General features: G+C 38.0%; 1 protein-coding gene across 6 annotated transcripts in view; it reads right to left on the bottom strand.

Moving 5' to 3' along the window:
* KAT6B (lysine acetyltransferase 6B) overlaps nt 1-18515 on the bottom strand; it is a 102813-nt gene that overhangs the window by 30880 nt on the left and 53418 nt on the right. For 3 of the 6 annotated variants that reach the window (XM_031062036.1, XM_014309648.2, XM_031062033.1), the window contains exons 4-12: nt 17761-17876; nt 17524-17605; nt 16406-16538; nt 11534-12465; nt 10485-10606; nt 9012-9127; nt 6875-7016; nt 3665-3826; nt 1223-1316 (exon numbers count right to left, since the gene is read on the bottom strand). In XM_031062036.1, the coding sequence (XP_030917896.1) occupies nt 1223-1316; nt 3665-3826; nt 6875-7016; nt 9012-9127; nt 10485-10606; nt 11534-12465; nt 16406-16538; nt 17524-17605; nt 17761-17876 (1899 nt within the window). The remainder of the gene's footprint in view (nt 1-1222; nt 1317-3664; nt 3827-6874; nt 7017-9011; nt 9128-10484; nt 10607-11533; nt 12466-16405; nt 16539-17523; nt 17606-17760; nt 17877-18515) is intronic. The other 3 variants (XM_031062049.1, XM_031062040.1, XM_031062047.1) reach the window with 3 other exon arrangements.

The raw sequence follows: 18515 nt of genomic DNA, 5'->3' as shown, positions 1-18515 counted from the left end.
CCTAAAACAGGGCTGATTTCTAGCTAAGTAAGCTCAAAGTTGCCTCCACAGACCCAGAAATACATGGTACTTCTCACAGCCTTTGCTAAAAGGTTGCAGAAGGCGCACAATGGAACAGCTGCTGTGTTCCACTCCAGTGACAGCTACATTTCAGTGGTGGATTAAGTGGTCCAGAACCATTTTTACCTAACTCACAGGGGCATAGTGAAGGCTGTTTATAAAGCCATGCAATGATGGGACATACTAAGTATCTTTATACACTCTAGCACAGTCATGCTGGGTACAACAATGCAAGAACAGAACTTGAAAACTCTACAGTTACAAATGATTGTCTTTGTCCTGCTGTTACACTGCAATGTATTATTATTTGCATTTTAATGTTCTTGCATACACCTTCAGGGCAGGAATCCTATTATCTGAACTGTCTCTACCCTCATGTAATTCTACAGTGCCTTATAAAACATAATAGTGAAAAGCAACCACATACAATATACACTAACTCCTTATCATCTTCCCTCTAAATTACAGTAGAGAGATGGATTCAGGAGTAATGAGGACACTCAACTGAGAAGTTTCCTTAGATAATTTTGTTTGGAGTTCCCTTGTACAAAAAGATTTGGGGAATAACAAATCTATATTTAAACCAGTGTGCCTGAAGCTTTCTAACAGGTCAGACAGCTCAGCAAAATAAAGCAGCAAGTATGTGTACAGCCACTAACACCTACACCCTTTCTGGAAAGAATTTTCACTAAGAAAGTGATGAACACAAAAACCAAAATACTTTTCTTCCACAGGGCAATTCTTCAATTAAAGCTTGGTGGGTTTTTTTTTGGCTAAAAAAAGATACAAGCTAGAAATATTAAAATGGAGAGAATGCCTCAGACTAACACCTTCTTAGCTATAATCACAAATAATTGCCTCTTCTTATACTAATGAGCAAAGCAAAATGGAAAGTAATTTAGACAATTCATTCAGGGTAATAGCTTCGTGAGCTAATATTACTGCCGAGAGATCCATTCTCAATTTCCTCGAGTACAATAACAGAGCAGCACTAAGTTTTTCACTTTAGGGAGCTTTTCTATCCTATGTAAATATAAACAGAAATCCCATTATCTATTGATAAAAACAACAGAGTGAGTTAAATAAAGTTTCATATGTTACACTTTCATATAACAGCCATCAGCTCCTTGGATCACAAGTGTAAATAAAACACTTCACTTACTGAAATCAATGAGAAACCTTCCAAATCCTTGCCTTTGGTATTGGGGCATGATCATTATGCAGGAGACATTGTACTTCTGCTGGCAAAGCTTTTCCTGTGGGAAGGAGAAACAGATCAAGTATGTCAAAGCACTGCTGAAGTGGGCAATTGCCTGCACCTGCTACTGTCCTTGTAAAATATCCCAATAAGGTGAACAGATGCATGGGTTCAGTACCAAAGTCAAATAATTCCATGTTAATGTCTAATTTTAAGAAAGAAGTATCAAACATACCCTTCAGAGTTGTCCACCATTTTTTTCACTGTCTCTGGCTTGGAGGCGGGGGGGGAAATGTGGGGGGAGCAGTAGGTCACCTCTGATGCATTGAGCATTCTGCATGTAATCACCCTCTTTTATACAATTTGTTAGTATTGTTGCTGTTACTGTTCAATTTCTTATCTAATTGCTATTTCCAGGAAATTGTTATTCAACCCATAACCTCTGCATTTTGCCTCTCTCTGTCACTGGAGGGAGTGGGGAGTGGCTGCATGGGGTTCAATTTCCAGCTGGGCTTAAAGCACAACCATGAGGAAAAGGCTGAGGTACCTCATGCCTTCTTTGCCTCAGTCCTTAACAGCAAGACCAGCTGTACTCAGGGTACCCAGCCCCCTGAGCAGCAGGAAGACAGAAACAGGGAGCAGGATGAAGGCCCTGTGATCCACAAGAAAATGCTAAGTGACTTGTCATGCCACTTCAAACATCTCTAAGTCCACAGAGCCCAAGGAAACTGCTGGAAGAGTTCAGGGAGCCACTCTCCACCATTTCCCAGCAGTTCTGGTTAACCATAAAGGTCTCAGCTGACTGGAGGTTAGCAACTGTAAAACAAATAAAAGGGCAGAAAGAGGATTTGGGGAACTGCAGGTCTGTCAGCCTGACCTCTTGTGCCAGGGGAAGGTCACAGAGCAGATCATTTTGACTGCCATCACGTGCCTGTGCAGGACAACCAGGGAATCAGGTCCAGCCAGCTTGGGTTTACGAGAGGCAGGTGCTGCCTGACTAACCTGATCTCCTTCCATGACAGGGTGACCCACTTGGAGGAGTTGGGAAAGGCTGTGGGTATGTTCTACTTGGGCTTTTCTCTCATCCCCAGTAAGCAGTGACAGGTTGAGAGGAAATGGCCTCGAGTTGCATCAAGGGAGGTTCAGATTACAGGTTAGGAAAACTTGCTTCACTGAGAGGGTAACAAAGCATTGGACCAGACTGCTCATGGGAGTGGTAGAATTGCCATCTCTGGAAATGTTCAAAGTACTTGTAAATGTGGCACCTGGGAACACTGTTTAGTAGCAACCATGGCAGTGCTGGGGTAACAGTTGGACTCAATGATCTCAAAGGTATTTTCCAACATGAACCATTCTATGATAAGGAACAAAAAAATCAAGAGACTCACCTTAAGGTGCAACACCTTAAGTACATGGAGAAAATACTTGGCTAAATAAAAGTTGACATGTCTGTCACAGGAAGTTCTGACTGACATTAAAGACAGTGTAAATTGTGCCTATATGTCTCACTTAAATTCCAGCAAGGCCCACCTCTCAGAAGGATGTGGCCAGATATCCAAGAGATTACTGTATAATATCCAGATACTCTGACAAGGCTTCTCCCAAGTACTATTTTCCCACAAATCACTTATTCAGAAAGAAAATATATAGTCAATAGGAGGCAGCAATACTAGGATCAGCAAGTAATGAGTTTTTGAGTAACTGTACCTATTCAACAGAGCCCTTAGGGGCAAATTATGAACAATAATGGAAGCTTTTCCTATTGCAGGCACATCTAACTATAGTTCTCCATTTTTCTTGGTCATCTTTGTCAAGATAGTTCACTTAAGTATTATTTTTGTCAACAGCAGCCATCTATTACTTGAAAATCAGTACTACAACTGAGACATTCACTCTAAACAAGGCAGGCACCACGAAGTCAGGCAATGTATTTTTACATGGGAGCAGCAAGTAACTGCATTAGATCAGACTGCACACAAGAGAGCAACAGCACTGCCCATTTACATCTAAATAGGCAGCTGGAACTGCCAGCAGTCAAGCCATGAAAACACATCAACATTCCAAATACCTGCAACTTTTACAAGTTAGATTTGGCATACTAATGCAAAAATGTTGGGGAAGGAAAAAGATTTAAATATTCAACTGAAACCACAACAAATTCTGGAAACAAAATCCCCAAACAAGAAAAAGCCTACCCCAATCCACGTGGCTGAAAAAATTCTGGATTTGCATCAATCAGAGGCAAGAAAGTACAATATATTTGAGACAATGCACATAATGTTCAAGATCTAGAGAGAGGTTTTCAAGCTTATGGGTTTTTTTCTGATTTTTCTTTGCTTCTGAGTGAAGCAGTAAGGAGAGCAGGATATTACAAATATTAAATAAACCCACTTTTAAAATTTTTACCTTAGAGAAATATCCAACTAAATGGCAGCCTTTCTCATCATTTTTTGTAAGGACATAGAAGAGGAATGGTTCAACATCATAATACAATGTTTTGTGGTCCAGAAAGAGCTTAGCTAACAAACAAAGATTCTGACAATAAATTTTGCTCACATTTCCATCAACCTAGAAAAGCAAGACAGATGCAGTTATTTCCATGGCACCAACAAGTTAGGACAAAACAACTTATTCAATCAGTCGTATCCAAGAAGGAAACATGAGCAGTGTGGTGTTACAAGAAACAAACAAACAAAACACATCAAGGTTCAAAAGAGAAATGCCCCAGTTTCTTCTTAAATAAGAATCCTCCAGTAGGTGCTAATTACTTTCCATTTTTAAGTAACCTCTGAGTATGTGGATTTATTAAACAAAGTAACTTCACCTTTTAGCTGCTCAAGACAGACTTACCTCTTTCATTTTATTCCTGGAATGAGAATGTGTATGACTGGATACGACTGGCCGATAACAAAAATGCACTAGTTAAAACTGCCTTAAATTTTGGGTTGCTAGAAGGGAGTGGAGTACAGCAACTTTTAAAAAAATCCCACACAAAGAAGTGTATTATGTTGAATCCTTAAGATGTAAGGCCAATAAATGAGTAGTAGCAAATTACATATCAATCACATCAATGTTTTGGATAAATTAGACAAGACAAAATTTCCATGCCAGGCTAAAATGCTATTGAGCGAGAGAGGTAAATTTCCTGGCTAAACACTACAATTAGTCTAGGTATATTATGAGTGAAAAGAGTCAAGCTGTGATTCAGACAGCTACAGAAAAGCCAGACACAAATGCAGATTTCCTAGATCAATTAGGTACTTCCTGAAAGGCTCAGTCAAAGGCAACACATTTTTGCAATAATCTTAATAGAAAGCTTTAGTTGTACTGATGTTTTTGATAATGACAGTAGCTGTATTTCATTCAGAGAGAGACAAATGATAAGAACTGTGCAGAAAAAGAAGCCATCTTCTATTCTAATTTGTTTTGAGTAAGAATCTTAGTTACAAATCTAAGCAAAACCCATCCTTTTGGATATATTTAGGTATTTTAAGGGGGAACATCAGTAGTATAGCTGCATTAAGTGGATTGAAGAAAAAACATTCAATGAATAACTACTGCTCCTTAAGGCATCAGGATAAACTTGGATACAGCTCTTAAGAGCCTATTGAATACGTCAAACTCTCTCACAGCACACTCCATTAACTACTGCTAATACGTAAGTCCAGGTGCTTTTTATTACTTTTCACACTTATTAGCAAGTGTGCAAATTAAATGTGAACAATAAGTAAGAAGAAATCCCCACTGGCTAAGGCTGAAAATGCAAATTATGTGAGCTGTCTTTTTTAGTAAGAACATTTGTACAGAAATGTAAAAAACTTCTTAAATTTCAGGCAAACACAGCTTGTTCGTCAGTTTTAAATGTGAGAAGCAGGGAAAAAAGAGGGACAGCAAGCTCAAAAGGAAGCATCTGTCAAAAGTTGCTTGGCTACAGCATAATAGTAAGCTATGTCAAAGTCTGCTCTCAAATCTGTCAAAGTCATCCTCTGGGCAGAGGTACATAAATCACAAAATGCCAAACTTATTTCCATTTCTCTCAAAAACACAAAGCATGAAGGAAACCACAAACTCTTCATTCTGCCTAAAAGAAAATGGTTGCACAGAATTCTTGAAAGGATCTATGAAGAAGGACATCAACTAATGACTAAGTTTCTACAGCAGTCAGTGACAACTGACATTAACCTTTGAAATAAAAAGACCCAAACCAACTACATTTATTTCAGAAGGGTTAACACAAGTGCTTACTGAAGCACCCAAAATAGACAAAGGGAACAAAAGCAGTGGAGAAAGAGTTGGGACACTGCTTTCACAATACTTTGTTTTCCATGTGTTTCTTTCAGCAATCCCCCACCTTCCCATCCCTTTCTCAGTATTTCTCTGCACTTTATTTTCTTAAGAATTTTTCATTTATGTATTAGCAGTAGTTAATAGAAATAAATGAGAAAGCACAATTTGCTTATTGTATGCTCCACAGTTCTTAACACCTGCTAACAGAGAAAATCAAGTTAATTTAAACAGTCCAGGGCAATTTCATTCTTGATAGGAAAAGAGGTAAGTCTATTTACAACCTAAGTCTTTTGCTGGCAGTTCTTCAATAATTATAAAAACTGCTCAAGTCAGGAAGGACACAATCTTGATGAAAATAGTTTTTTTTTTAATAGCACAAGCATAACCAAATGAACCAAATACAAAGATCTTGTTCTAACTTTAAAAAAGACTTCCAGACTGCATCTACCATTTTTTGAACAGAAAATGGCAATGACAAAGAACAAAGGACATTTATACAGTTTGAAAATACAAGTTTGAAGAAGGATATGACATCTGCAATTGAAGAGAAGTTATCAATATCTGCATCTCAATAACACTGTTGAGAAAAGAAATCCTAGTAACCCCACCAGTCTTTTCTGTTATTACTGCCTGTAATAATGCTTGAGAAACTGGAAAATTAGGGCATAGTTTTAACTGCAGGTCTGCTATTAGAAACACAGAATTCTCTTGTCCAGGATATACATAAAACTTCACACTTAAAATAAGTCATCTCCCAAAAGAAAAACATAGATGAATAAATCCAAAGTTGAGGTTGTAGGATTTTTTATATCTCAGGGTAAGTTTCTCAAACATCCAAAATGAAGGCAGAAGCACTCAGGAGCTACATTTGTAATTTCAGAACACACAAGAAGCTGCTTTACCTGCTTTTATACTTTGGGAGCACCTACATTATGATTAGACTTCTCCCTACACCCAAGACACTCAAGCAGCCAGAAATGAATGGGTGTCAAGGGGTACTTCTGCTGAGAAGGGAAAGGCAAGCCAATCCAAGATGAGAACTGCAAAGGAAGCCCTAAGATTCATGCCAGCCAAGTATCTTAAAGAGCCTGGCTAAGGCATGAAGTACAAGTAAAGAACAAATAATGAAAGAACATAGCAGGGTAGAACAGACTTGGGAAGATGGATTTGTTTTTGCAGTATCAGCAGAATCTCAACTTGGTTTTGCAATATAAAAAGAATCTCCAAGGAAGTACTTAAGAATATTAAAGTTTTCACTAGTTCTACAGCTAGTCTGTAACATCTACAAACTGGTTATTTTCCAAAAGCTTATACTTTTGATACACTTACCTCAAATACTGAAAGGTCATTTCTTCTGTAGATTTCATTGGCTGGAGGATGAAACCAGCCACATTTCTCTGAGTGCCTTAACAAAATGTTTTTACTTTTCATGTATTTAAGACAGAATTCACACAGGTAAAGCTTTGGTAATCTGTAGGAAAATTAAGAAGATATTTTATACAAAAAGTTCATTATATTCCATAAACAACGTTACCACAAATGAAAAACCCTTTCCATTCAAATATAAAGTATCATGCATAAATGCTGCTAAAGCATAACTAAATAAGTAAATAGAACATTAGAGTGAATGATTAAACATTCACACACTACTCATCAGAAACTATCAGCTCCAATCAATCAACCAACCACAGTGAACTTAATTCAATAGAGCTGTGCTGTGGTCAGTTTGTGGTTCAGCCTCCGGCAGATCTCAGTTAGTTCCCTTCCCACCCTCCACCCCAGCTTTTCCTTCCATCAAAGTAAGCACACTGGAGTAATACTTAAAATTTCATCTTTCCTGTTCCTAATAAATATAAAGGAAGGACAAATCAGGATACAGGGGATCTCCTTTTAATTTTCCTTATTTTGCTTCTGGGGAAGGCTTGGAGATGACTTTTCTTCCCACTGTATTCCAAATTCTTGAGCAAGACAGCAAACTGGTTGGATTTCACCCCCTCACCTCCACCTAAACTATCACTTTACTACAGAAGCCAACCCAAAGAGTTCACATAAAGGCAAAACATCTCCCCTCCACAATCTCCACAGCACAGGCAACACAGACAAGTGCACTTCTCTGGGGAGGATCCAGTTCAGACTACATACAAGTAACCCACATGAACTGTGAGCTACATACCATCATAAACCACTCCCTTTGGTAATTTTTATGGCTACTTACCTTCATTTTAAAATTACTGAATCAGTGGAAGACTGCTCTAGAAACTAATTAGTCTGCAAAGTTTTAGAGCAGAGGACAATCTTTATCTGCTCTGAAGTTACTAGCACATCCTGGGATTACAGCCATGGTTTGCACTATTCCACTATCCTAAGAAGTTCATCAACAACATAAAAGGTAGTTTGAACTATTTGTTCAATGATGTAATCCCACTGCACTCAACTGAGAGCCACAGTGCCTCCTACAGCGTCATCCACTCTAGCTTCATACTAATAATTAACCATCATTATGCTTCTATCTGGGATTTATTTACCTGATGGAATAGGTAACTCACCCTTTCACAATAAATTAAGGGAATAAAAAGCAAAACTGAAATAAAAAATTAACACTACAAAAACTGTGGTTATAATAGGAAATGGAAACGCTCTCCACACTTTTTTAGCCCTAGATTTATATATGATGGATACCTGACAAATCCCTCATTCCCACCATAGAAACAAAAGGCAGTTTAGAGTACCACTATGCAACAGCCTTTTGGAACAGATCACGTTGCATGCTATAGTAGCAGAGCTTGATAAACATGCAGTTCTGAATATCTTCCCGTGTGCCACAGAGACAACAGATTAATAAAACATTGATTTTCAGCACACACAAAACTCTGCAGAGATATGCTGAGCACATGTACTAGTCCAGGCTCTCTGCCTGACGCCAAGGCACACCCTTGCAAAGATGGTCAGAAATGAGATGCTATTACCACAACTTGCCCACTTTTACTTCATTTATTTAGCATGACATCTCCCCTGGTCCTTAGAAAAAAGGAGATTAACACTGGACCACAACCAAAAGCAATTTATCTAAAGGGGCAGAAGTCAGACATACCTCATTGCAATGGTGTAAGAAAAAACAACCAAACAAAAAACAACAAACTCAAAAAAAACCCAGACAAAACCAAACAAATAAGTGAAAACAAAACCAACAAAACAAAACCACAAAAATAAAACTTGAACAAAACCACACAGATACACGCTACATATTAACATTTCTACAGGACTAGGAAAACTACTTTTTACTGCATCTTTGATTTAGAACTAGCAAAAAAAGAATGACAAATCCCTGTTCTCAGTTATAATTACAAAAGCAAATTTACTTTTAAAGGCTTTAAATTATAAACAGTTACAGAAGAGTAAAAATAAGTTGCAATGTTCACATCAGAAAAAATGCCAACTACGTATGGCAATCTTGACAACTTGCTACCTTGCATATTCCTGTGGGTAAGGTGAAGAGTACCAGGTCTGGATCTCATATTTTCCAAACTCAATCACTGAAGGATATCGCCCACTTGTTTCACCAGTGTTTTTACACCCAATTTTCTGTCAGGTGCAATTAAAAAAAAAGAAAAAGTATTAGTTATAGAAAAGTAGAAGAAACTTCAGCTTTATATAACCAATTTCACCCACTGAAAGCATGAGAAATCTGAAGCATCCGAATCAGTTGCTTCAAGCTCTTTAAATCCTGACAGAGGACAGAGTTTGCAAACAGAAAATACAAACAACAAAAGCCCAGCCAAAGAAGAGGCACAACAGCCTCAAATTCTATTCTCCCACAGCACCTAGTGTGATGACATCCCTATAATTCTGGTGCAAACTCAAAGCTGTCCTTTTGTCAAAAGAATGAGAGAAAAGGTATCAGCACAACCCTTCGAGAATTTACCTCAAAGAGTCACGAATATGCTAACACTTTGATTTCAGCTATAATACTGCATTTAAGCTGATCAAAAAATGACTGCTAGGCTCTAAAGGGCTGGCAAAATATAAAATAGTAAGAAAGGTGGGGGAAACCAAGCAATTTCTATCTCAACTTCTAGAAACCTTGCCACCTAACATTTTCAGGGACTGCATTTGAAAGATAAAGAAAGCAAGTAGTGGGAACTGTTTCCATGAGGAAGCAGAAGTACAAGCTAATAATGACACTGAATCTTTAAACTCAATTTGAATTTGTTGGTTAACATGCTGTGAAAGGAGACTGCAAAAAAGTCACCGTGTAATGTCAGTTCTTGTACACTAAACCTGAAAAAAACCTGACTTCCATTACTGAAAAAAGTACAATGAACAGCCATTTCTGATGTCATTTTAAGAAAGCAGCAACTGAAACGTTACATTCACCCACCTTCTGATCTGGGTTCTCACAGACACTGGTTGTTCATTTCACAGACACAGAAAAGTAAAAGTCTGGTTCACTAGTCTGATTCAGTTCAAATATTATCACTGCTAGATAAAGTCTACAGTATTTAAAGTGTGGTGACTAATCAAATAAAATGAATTTATGGACTCACTAAAACTGATTTTCTACCAAGCAGCGTTTTCTAGGACTGACTTAGCTTTTCAGAATATCTGCTTCATTTGCAGAGGAAAATCATTACGGACCAATATCCTCTCAGTCCTGACCAGGACATCAGCTACTTTTAAACTCTATGTTTGATCCTGTAGTCCTGTTTCCAAAATGCTCAAGTATATCTTTCAAAATCTATCTTAAGTGTCACTTATCATCTCATCCATTCCAGCACAATGCCTTGTCTCCTATCTGCATATACAGTATCTCTCAAACAGAATTCACAGCAAGCATGATGCATTAAATTAAAAGGAATATATTAGAAATGAAGATGAAGAGACTTTTTATTTACAGTTTATATTTACAGAAATAATTATATTTTGGCAACATGATTCTTACCTCCAGGGAAAGTTCTCGGGCCTGCTTAAACACTTCCAAATCCTCCTGTGTAACAGTGTCCTTGCTTCCCAACAGAAATACATCCGTATTTTCTTGTTTGATGCTTAGTTTGATTTCAGTATCTGTTATTTAAAACCAGCAAAAAGTTTATTCACAGACATGAAGATTATATTTGCACTAGCAGTGATACTACTAAACAGGATTGCAACTATGGCTGTCCCCATTGTAACCAAATTTGGGATTACTAAGTAACAGAAGTGAACCCTTCACCCCCCCTTCTTTTGTAGCTTGCTGTTGCACAAGCTATTTTTTGGTACTTGCTTGTCTGTCTGTATAAGCCTTTATAGTCCAGTTCTACTAAACTAGTTTTGAACCTCATGAAATGGAGCACATTTGATTGCTAGAACTACGCCACCTGATAAATTCCAGTGTATTCCGGAAGGTAAAAAATAAACACAAGAGAAAAAAAGTTGCCCTTAAAACTTGAAGATTAATGCTAAACTAAGTCTTCATTCAAACATCATAAATTAAAAGGGTTTTTTCTCAAATAAAAGTAATAAAAAGGTAGTTCACAGCAGTAGAGATCAAGTGTTGTGGAGACTGTAGTACAATGGAACTGTTCATGAAAAAGCAATGGAGCAGAGGGAAATGAATTGAAATGCCCACCGTTATAAGCACTGACAGTACACAATCACACAGTCATGATGACAGCACTACTGCCACAGGAAGGGCAGGGGGAGAACAAGGAGGTGGCATGACAAGTGGCTACTCATGCGCTACTACACAGCCAGAAGCAACATTATGAAGGCATTTGGGGCTCCTAGTGTCACTACAGATGCAAAAAATAAAAAAGTGGTGTGGTATTAGTCAGAAAAAAAACCAACCAAAAAATGTTTTGAAGATTTAGTCAGCATTAGATAAAAGGTCAAAGTTTTGTTGTTTTTGTATGAAAGTGAAATAAGAACAAGAGAAATAGCTAAGACCTATGTGATAAGAGTTTTGGTTTTGGACGGGACGCAGGTTTGGTTGGCGCTTCGACCTTTGCTTACCATCATCCTGATCAGGTTTAATCCTTCCGTCTGTCAAGCTCCCCTTCCCTGGTGAGGGGGTCCCCATCTGAGGGGTCATTTTATACTTTAATCTGCCTAGAATCCTGTGCTTTTTAAAGAAAGCTGTTCTCTTGAGGTGAGCAATTGCTTTAAAAGCATGTCCTCTAGACACACCCCATCCAGAGACACAGGCATGAGACACAAACCTACTCCTAATCTCTTTCTTTCCACAGAAATGATTATTAGATGGTGATGTGGAAGATAATTCTGGTTTACTGCACAAGTGCTTGAGGGGTGCATAGCTTGGGTGACTCTTTTTTCGAGACAGTTCATGAGTGGTATAGATATGAGAGAGTCCATCAAAGAGTCCCTTTAGCTGACTGCTGCTAGGAAGGCTACTAAAGGAGGGTATGCTTGACTGACTGGAAGAACTTTGGGGAGAGTTAAAAGAAGTCAAAGTGCTGGATTTTTGAGAACTGGGGCTCTGACCAGAGATGGGGATTGGGGGTAGAAGTGAAGAAGGTGGAGGTTTTAGCTTTTGTGTGGTACCTGTAGCCAACACAAGAGAAGTGCATGACTGTTTCTGAGAGACCTTTTTCCTTGGACGATAGTGCTTTGAAAAGTCTATTATTTCACCTCGTGATCTGCGACCATCAGGTGATGGTGTAAAGAACTTAGTAAGGCCATCAATGAGACCTTTGGTTTTCTTGTTAACTTTAAGTGTAGAGGCAGATATGTAGGTGGAGGTGGTGGTGATTTTGGTGGTGGCACCAGGCCGAGTGGGGTCTGTAACAGGCAATCTGCTGCTTGAATCCTTCACAGATGCAGCATGACCAGATGAAGGTGTGGTACAGACTTTAGTCTTTTGACCCCTACCAGGTGACCCCCTTCCTCTGAATGCATTCATGGATCCTTCATCACTGGTTACAGACCTATGCAAAAATTTGAAAAATAAAAATCAGCATTCAAAATCTTTACTGTCAAATAGCACTACAGTTTATAAAAGTTACCTGGAGCACTGTACTCAAAAATCTCTAAAGAAATTTAAAGACACTTACATTTTGGAAATACATTTCACACTATGACGTAACAATCATCTTTTTTTTCCCCTTCTCCTTTTTGTTCCCCCTCCCCTCTTATCTCTAGAAGACAGTCCAAAGACATATAAAAAGTGCTGGCATAGCAAGATCTTCCAAGTATACAGCCTTCTCATATACTTTCAGGCATAGCCTAAGTGTGCCTCTTTGGAAAAAATATCATTACATTGTGTTTGTACAACAACTGCTCCATCACCATAGAGTTTATTGTACACACAGAGAAGATTAATGTTTTCACTGTTAATATGATATCAAAACAGTTAACTTCAGACTACATTTGCTTAAACTGTAGAGAAAGCCTATTAATCCTTCAAAGCAAACAGTCAATCTTCAAGAAACTGCTTTTTTTCCACACTCTTGTTGGATTATGTAAAACATGGCAATAAAAGTTACCACCAAAGACCTAAAAGCCAAACAAGGTAGTTTATTAAGAGCATTACAACAGAACCAAAGAAATAGACTCTTTAGACATTCAAAATAGCAAAAAACAGAAATAGCAAAGGAAAGGAAAGAGCAAGGCTAACCAAGGTGCATTTGCAGAAAAGCCATGAACTCATCAGGCCTAACACAGACAGTGTTAGGAAAAAACAGAGTAGTAGTGAATCTTATTTAAATGCTAGGAAGAAAAAGAGCATACTGAAAGCCAACATTTGTGAGAATAGAATTACAGGTTTAACTAGTTGCTAATAACTGAAGAGAGGAACTACACTGCAGAGTAGTATATTTTAGCATACAGAAACAGAAGTTTTGAAAATATCTGCAGTAAAAGAAATAGTTATCGGGTCATACAATCAAATTGCAAAGCCAAACAAAGCTACACAGTTGTATCACATGCCTTCTTTCATTCCCTTTTCCATCCTGCTCTTTGAAGTTCACTTATTTACTTTGCAGCAGAAAGTTTTCTTCCACAGACTTCTACCCTCTTAATTGAGATACTGAAGTAATTAATTGCAACAGGTTACTTCTAATTAGGGATTCAACAGCCGAGGGCTACCATCTGGTTACTGACCTCCAAGAGCCCACCAGCTTAAGAAACAGCCCCTCTTCCACCCCACACATCCTTAAATTTTGTTAGTTCCTAAGAGGCAACAAAACCAAGAACTTCTAAATCTTTTGAATCCTTTGGTGTCATACACATAAGTCCATCCCAAGACCTGTTCTCAGTGCCAGATGTGGGAACCACCAGCAGTGCCAGAGGCCAGCACACACCTGGTTTAAATTAATCTTCCACAGTAATTTGCCTGTGAAGGGCTTCCTACAGATGGTCAACAGGCAAAAAATTATTCCAGTACCACTCAAAAGATTTTCTTTGTACTATACAAGGAGTAAATGGCATTGGCTAACCTTCCTGTATTTCATGTGATTACACACTTTTTATGTTCGACACTATTGTCTTCCATACCCCACAATCACTTTTAAATAGGATTTCATGCCAAAGAGTCTCTTCTCCTATTCTATCTCTAACCACTATTTTTCCAAAACAAGATTACTTTGTTTTATATATGAGACACCGAAGTAATAGAAATGTGCTGGCAGTATTGCAAATATTTATTTTACAAAGTGCTTCCCAAGCACTCCTGTAACATGCTCATGCAGCTCACATGCTACAAAGAAAACCTTTCTGAAAATGTTAACAATCTTCATATAATACTAAAAGAACTTCTGCATCCTTTAGCATGATGTTCACTATAAAAGTTGCAGCTCAACATCTCAACAGTAAAACATAACACGAAAACCCTCATAACATTTCCAACCTTTCTATTACATGTATGAGGAAGGAAGAGAAGCAGAATTAGTGTCCAGGGGTACATTGCTGCTAAATCCACCCCTTGGGAACCCAAACATGCATGTCTGCAGAGAATAAAGATGGCAGGACTGTATTAGAACTGGTCCTGGTTCTGGTCAGGGCAGGGTTAATTTTTGCAGTAGCCAAGGGGAACATGTCCAGGACCCAGTGGTTATTCTGTACCACCTCATGGGCAGGGAGAGGGACTCTCTTCCAGGGAGGAGGAGTTCTTTGCAGTCAGGTAAGCAGGGAGCAGCTGGGTAACACCATGTCAATCACACGTGAATTGTTTTGCTTGTCTTGTACACTTTGTTATTGGTACTGTAGCTGTTACTGTTTGCTTTCTTTTCTCACTCCTGTTTCCAGTAAATTGTTCTTATCTCAGCCTGGATCATTACTTTTTGTGCCTTCAATTCTCCTCTCCAGACACTGGCAGGGGAGGGGGAAGCAAGAGAGCAGGGAGCCTCAGCAGGAGCACTAAGCTGGGGAGTATCACTCCTGAACCACAAGAGAGCCCTAACCTCCAGCTGAAGGTTTATCTGTTTTCAAAGAGTAAATACAACCAGAGGTACAACTAACACCCAAGGCATAGCTAGAGATATAGGGAATATTTTTATCATGCACACACAATGATATATAGAAATCTCAATGACCTTCAAATTCCTAAGCTATTTATTCAGGAGGAGAATGGAGAAGTACAATGTTTCACCCAGTCTAACAGCATGGTCTCACCAGCCAGCACAACTACATCTTTTACTTTCGCGTAGTGTCATACTTTATTCCTGTCCTGAACTACTTTACTAGAGCAACATACACTGAACTTTAGGACAAGAAACAAAAAAGCAAGATGAATGATCCTGGAAGAGAGAAAGGCAAAAGACAATACAGCAAGATGCACAGTATCAAGTAAATAAACTTGACTAGTGCATTGTACTGCAAGTACTTTTCCTTCTATTTTCACATGTGGGCTCCACTGGCTTCAAAAATCCTTGTTTTGCAAAATGCAAAGTTTTACAGCAGCACCCATGCAATTCTGAATAATATAAGACAGGTTTTTAGACTGTAGAGAATAACATCACAATGTACAGAATAAGTAGTTCGTGGAGCCAGAAAGCTTTTCAGCTGCTCAGTTGACATAGCCAAACAATTAAATAATACTTAAATAGGGGCAAAAAAGGTGTATATGGATAGGAACATGTGATGGAGGGCAACATGCTACTGTAGCTGACACAGAATCTGTTCCTATTTAATGCTCAGTGTAATGTCAACTCTACTTAAACAATCCTCTAACTAAGACTTACAATCTTCAGCTACAGTGTTTCCTGGGAAGACAGATGCTAAAAAACATTACAGCACACTCTTGTTTTGGATAAACACAGTCCTGAGAAGCAAGAGGAATTGCAATCTCTTTTCCTAGTAACTGGTAGCAGGTTAACAGCAGAATTCGAGTAATCATCTTTTCCAGAGTACCACTGAAACCAGAACTTCTCTGTAACTTGTATAGTTTGCTTTTCGGAACGGGTTTTGTGAGCTGATATTAACTAATAAAGTAATTTTTATACAATTTTCTAACAGCTCTTTCAGCAGAATGGTCTCCTGAAGCTGTCTATAACAAGCTTGATATCATCCACTTTGTATTCTGTAGGTACTACAATTATTTGAAGCTACATTTAAAAGACAGCTGTGGCATATGTTATTATACAGAAGTTTATTTGCATTTGCTATAGGTACAATTTTTGATAAAAACTTATGGAATCTGAAAAATTAAGTTACAGTAATTTTTTTATCACCACCTGACATGACACCAAAAGCACCTACTATAGTATAGAAGTCATTGAACATTGGGCTGAAAGGCACATACAAAATCACTCGTTATCTGTTTTCCCCAATTTGAAACAGAGTTAAAAACGGTGCTTAAACCTGTATCAAACTCTTATCTGACTACATTCTCAGAAACAACTAAAGAAATAAAAACCAAGAGAAACTTACAACATTCGTTGCTTTAATTTATTTTTCGGTCGTCCAATAGGTTTTGCATATCGTCTCCTTATTTGCGCAGCCTTCTCATGAAGCAGCTTTCTCCCTTTCTTCTTTGGTCTACAGACCTGGCAAATCCACATCCCTATATAAAGGAAAAAGAGTTTAGTTGTACACAGTTTATCTAATCTGCACACTGCAGATGTTTACCAAGATACATACCAAGTATATACAGAGTCAGCAAATTGTCTCTTGAACAGAACATAGGCAAAGGAAAGTGGACAAAAGAGTGATCCACGTCTATCTATACTCTGAAATTTTTAAAAGCAAAGTGCTTATGGAAAGGGGGATACAAGAGCCAACAAGAATCACAGGAAAGATTATGAGCAAGAATTCCTAGAAGAATTTCTGTTCTAGCTTGTCCCTCCTTATACTATCTTTCTCCAGACAGAATTAAGATGGGTAAAAAATTTACATGTGTGTAACAACGTCACTAGGGTAGAGCATGCTAAATATACTATTTCTCACCTATGGTATATTTGTTTTAATACACAACTTGAATTAACATCCTTTTAACATTAGGTAGCCAAACATGTATTGTAGATGAGGCTGGGGACTGGGAGGGGAGGAACTGAAGAAAGTCTTTAATGTAACTTTAAGATTAAATAGGGAAAGCCATAAAGATGTAAGAGCAAAAGTGAGAGGTGCCATAGGTCAGAAATCTAGTGATTAGAGAACCTGAAGACAAATGCATTTTGTTTTGTCTCCTGGTTTTCCAATTACTCCTACAAAAGGCAGGGAGAAGAGTCTCTTCTACATGTTTCAAGAACTTTTGTTAGTGTATATACTCCAAGCATTTAAATTGCCTTTCTAAAATTTCACCTACAATAACTGGGGCAACAACTCATTGCACAGTGAATACATCTGGTGAACTACATGTAGACCTTTATTATTTTCCTGAGGGAAAAAAGCCCTCATGTAATGACAAGTAAAATTTCCTTTGATATGAATGAAATCATACTATCTATCATTGAAAAGAAAAATGAAAATAGCATGCCCAACAGGTTTTGGTCACTTAATACAAGACTGCAAATGAAAGTACTTTCATAGAAAGGATTTTTTTAGATCACCTTTTGGCATTCGGGATAGCGGCGGGTCACAGCACTCCATGTGGAACCCTCGATCACAGGAGTCGCAAAAAAGCATGTTATCCTGGGAGGGCAGGGATGAGGGGGTGAAGAAAAGGAAAAAGGAAAAAAAAGACTTAATACAGCATTGCTTGAAGCTGTTTGCATTTGGACATGCACTAATTATAAAGGTACTATAAACAAAGAGAAGTCCAGTAACACTGAACAAGTCTAACTTACTGCATTTTTGCCTTGGATCCTACATGCACTGCATGTCTTGCATTCAATACACTGCCACCTCAACGCCTTCACGTTTGTTGTTAACTCAGGACAGAATTTCAAACATGAAGGATGTCCTAAAAAATACCAAAATGTTATTGAGAGGCTGAGATTTAAGATTGGTTGGATTGATTCTGAAGTTCAGCCAGGATGTAGTCAGCACCACCAGAACACTGCAAGTACTATCTGCTTTCAGAATTCTGCAACACACTATTTAGCTCATCTGCTTCATAGAAATATACACTATGTCATTAAACCCATTCATGAAGACAGGTAGAAAACTGACTTTTACTGTAACTGACACCAGTGAATGGTCTACATAAGGACCTAACACTGAACTTTTTATTTTCACTAGGTTATTTCCATAGCATATTAAACTGTCATATGTTCTGAAAAAAGTATATGTATAAACTTGATCATATTCCCCTTTCATAGCTGTGCAAAATAAACAGAGGAAATCTTCAGATAAAATTGCATTAGTTATTTTTCTAACTATACTAAGTATCTGCCACAGAAACTGAAAAGCCAAACTATATGTATTTTTTATTTCAACTAATTACTTAATTATACCCAAAGAACAATTTCAGAGTAATAAAAAGAGAAAAAAATTAGTCTAGCAATTGGCATAAGGAAAACATATTGCAATATAAGGTTTAATATTGAGGAGGTGGGTGTGGAATACTGAACTGCCACCTCCCACAAAACCTCTTCAGCAG

The sequence above is a fragment of the Geospiza fortis genome, unplaced genomic scaffold, assembly GCF_000277835.1.
Source record: "Geospiza fortis unplaced genomic scaffold, GeoFor_1.0 scaffold130, whole genome shotgun sequence".
Classification (NCBI taxonomy): domain Eukaryota; kingdom Metazoa; phylum Chordata; class Aves; order Passeriformes; family Thraupidae; genus Geospiza; species Geospiza fortis.
Note: the sequence above shows the minus strand (reverse complement) of the source record. Positions and strands in the feature narration are given on the sequence as shown.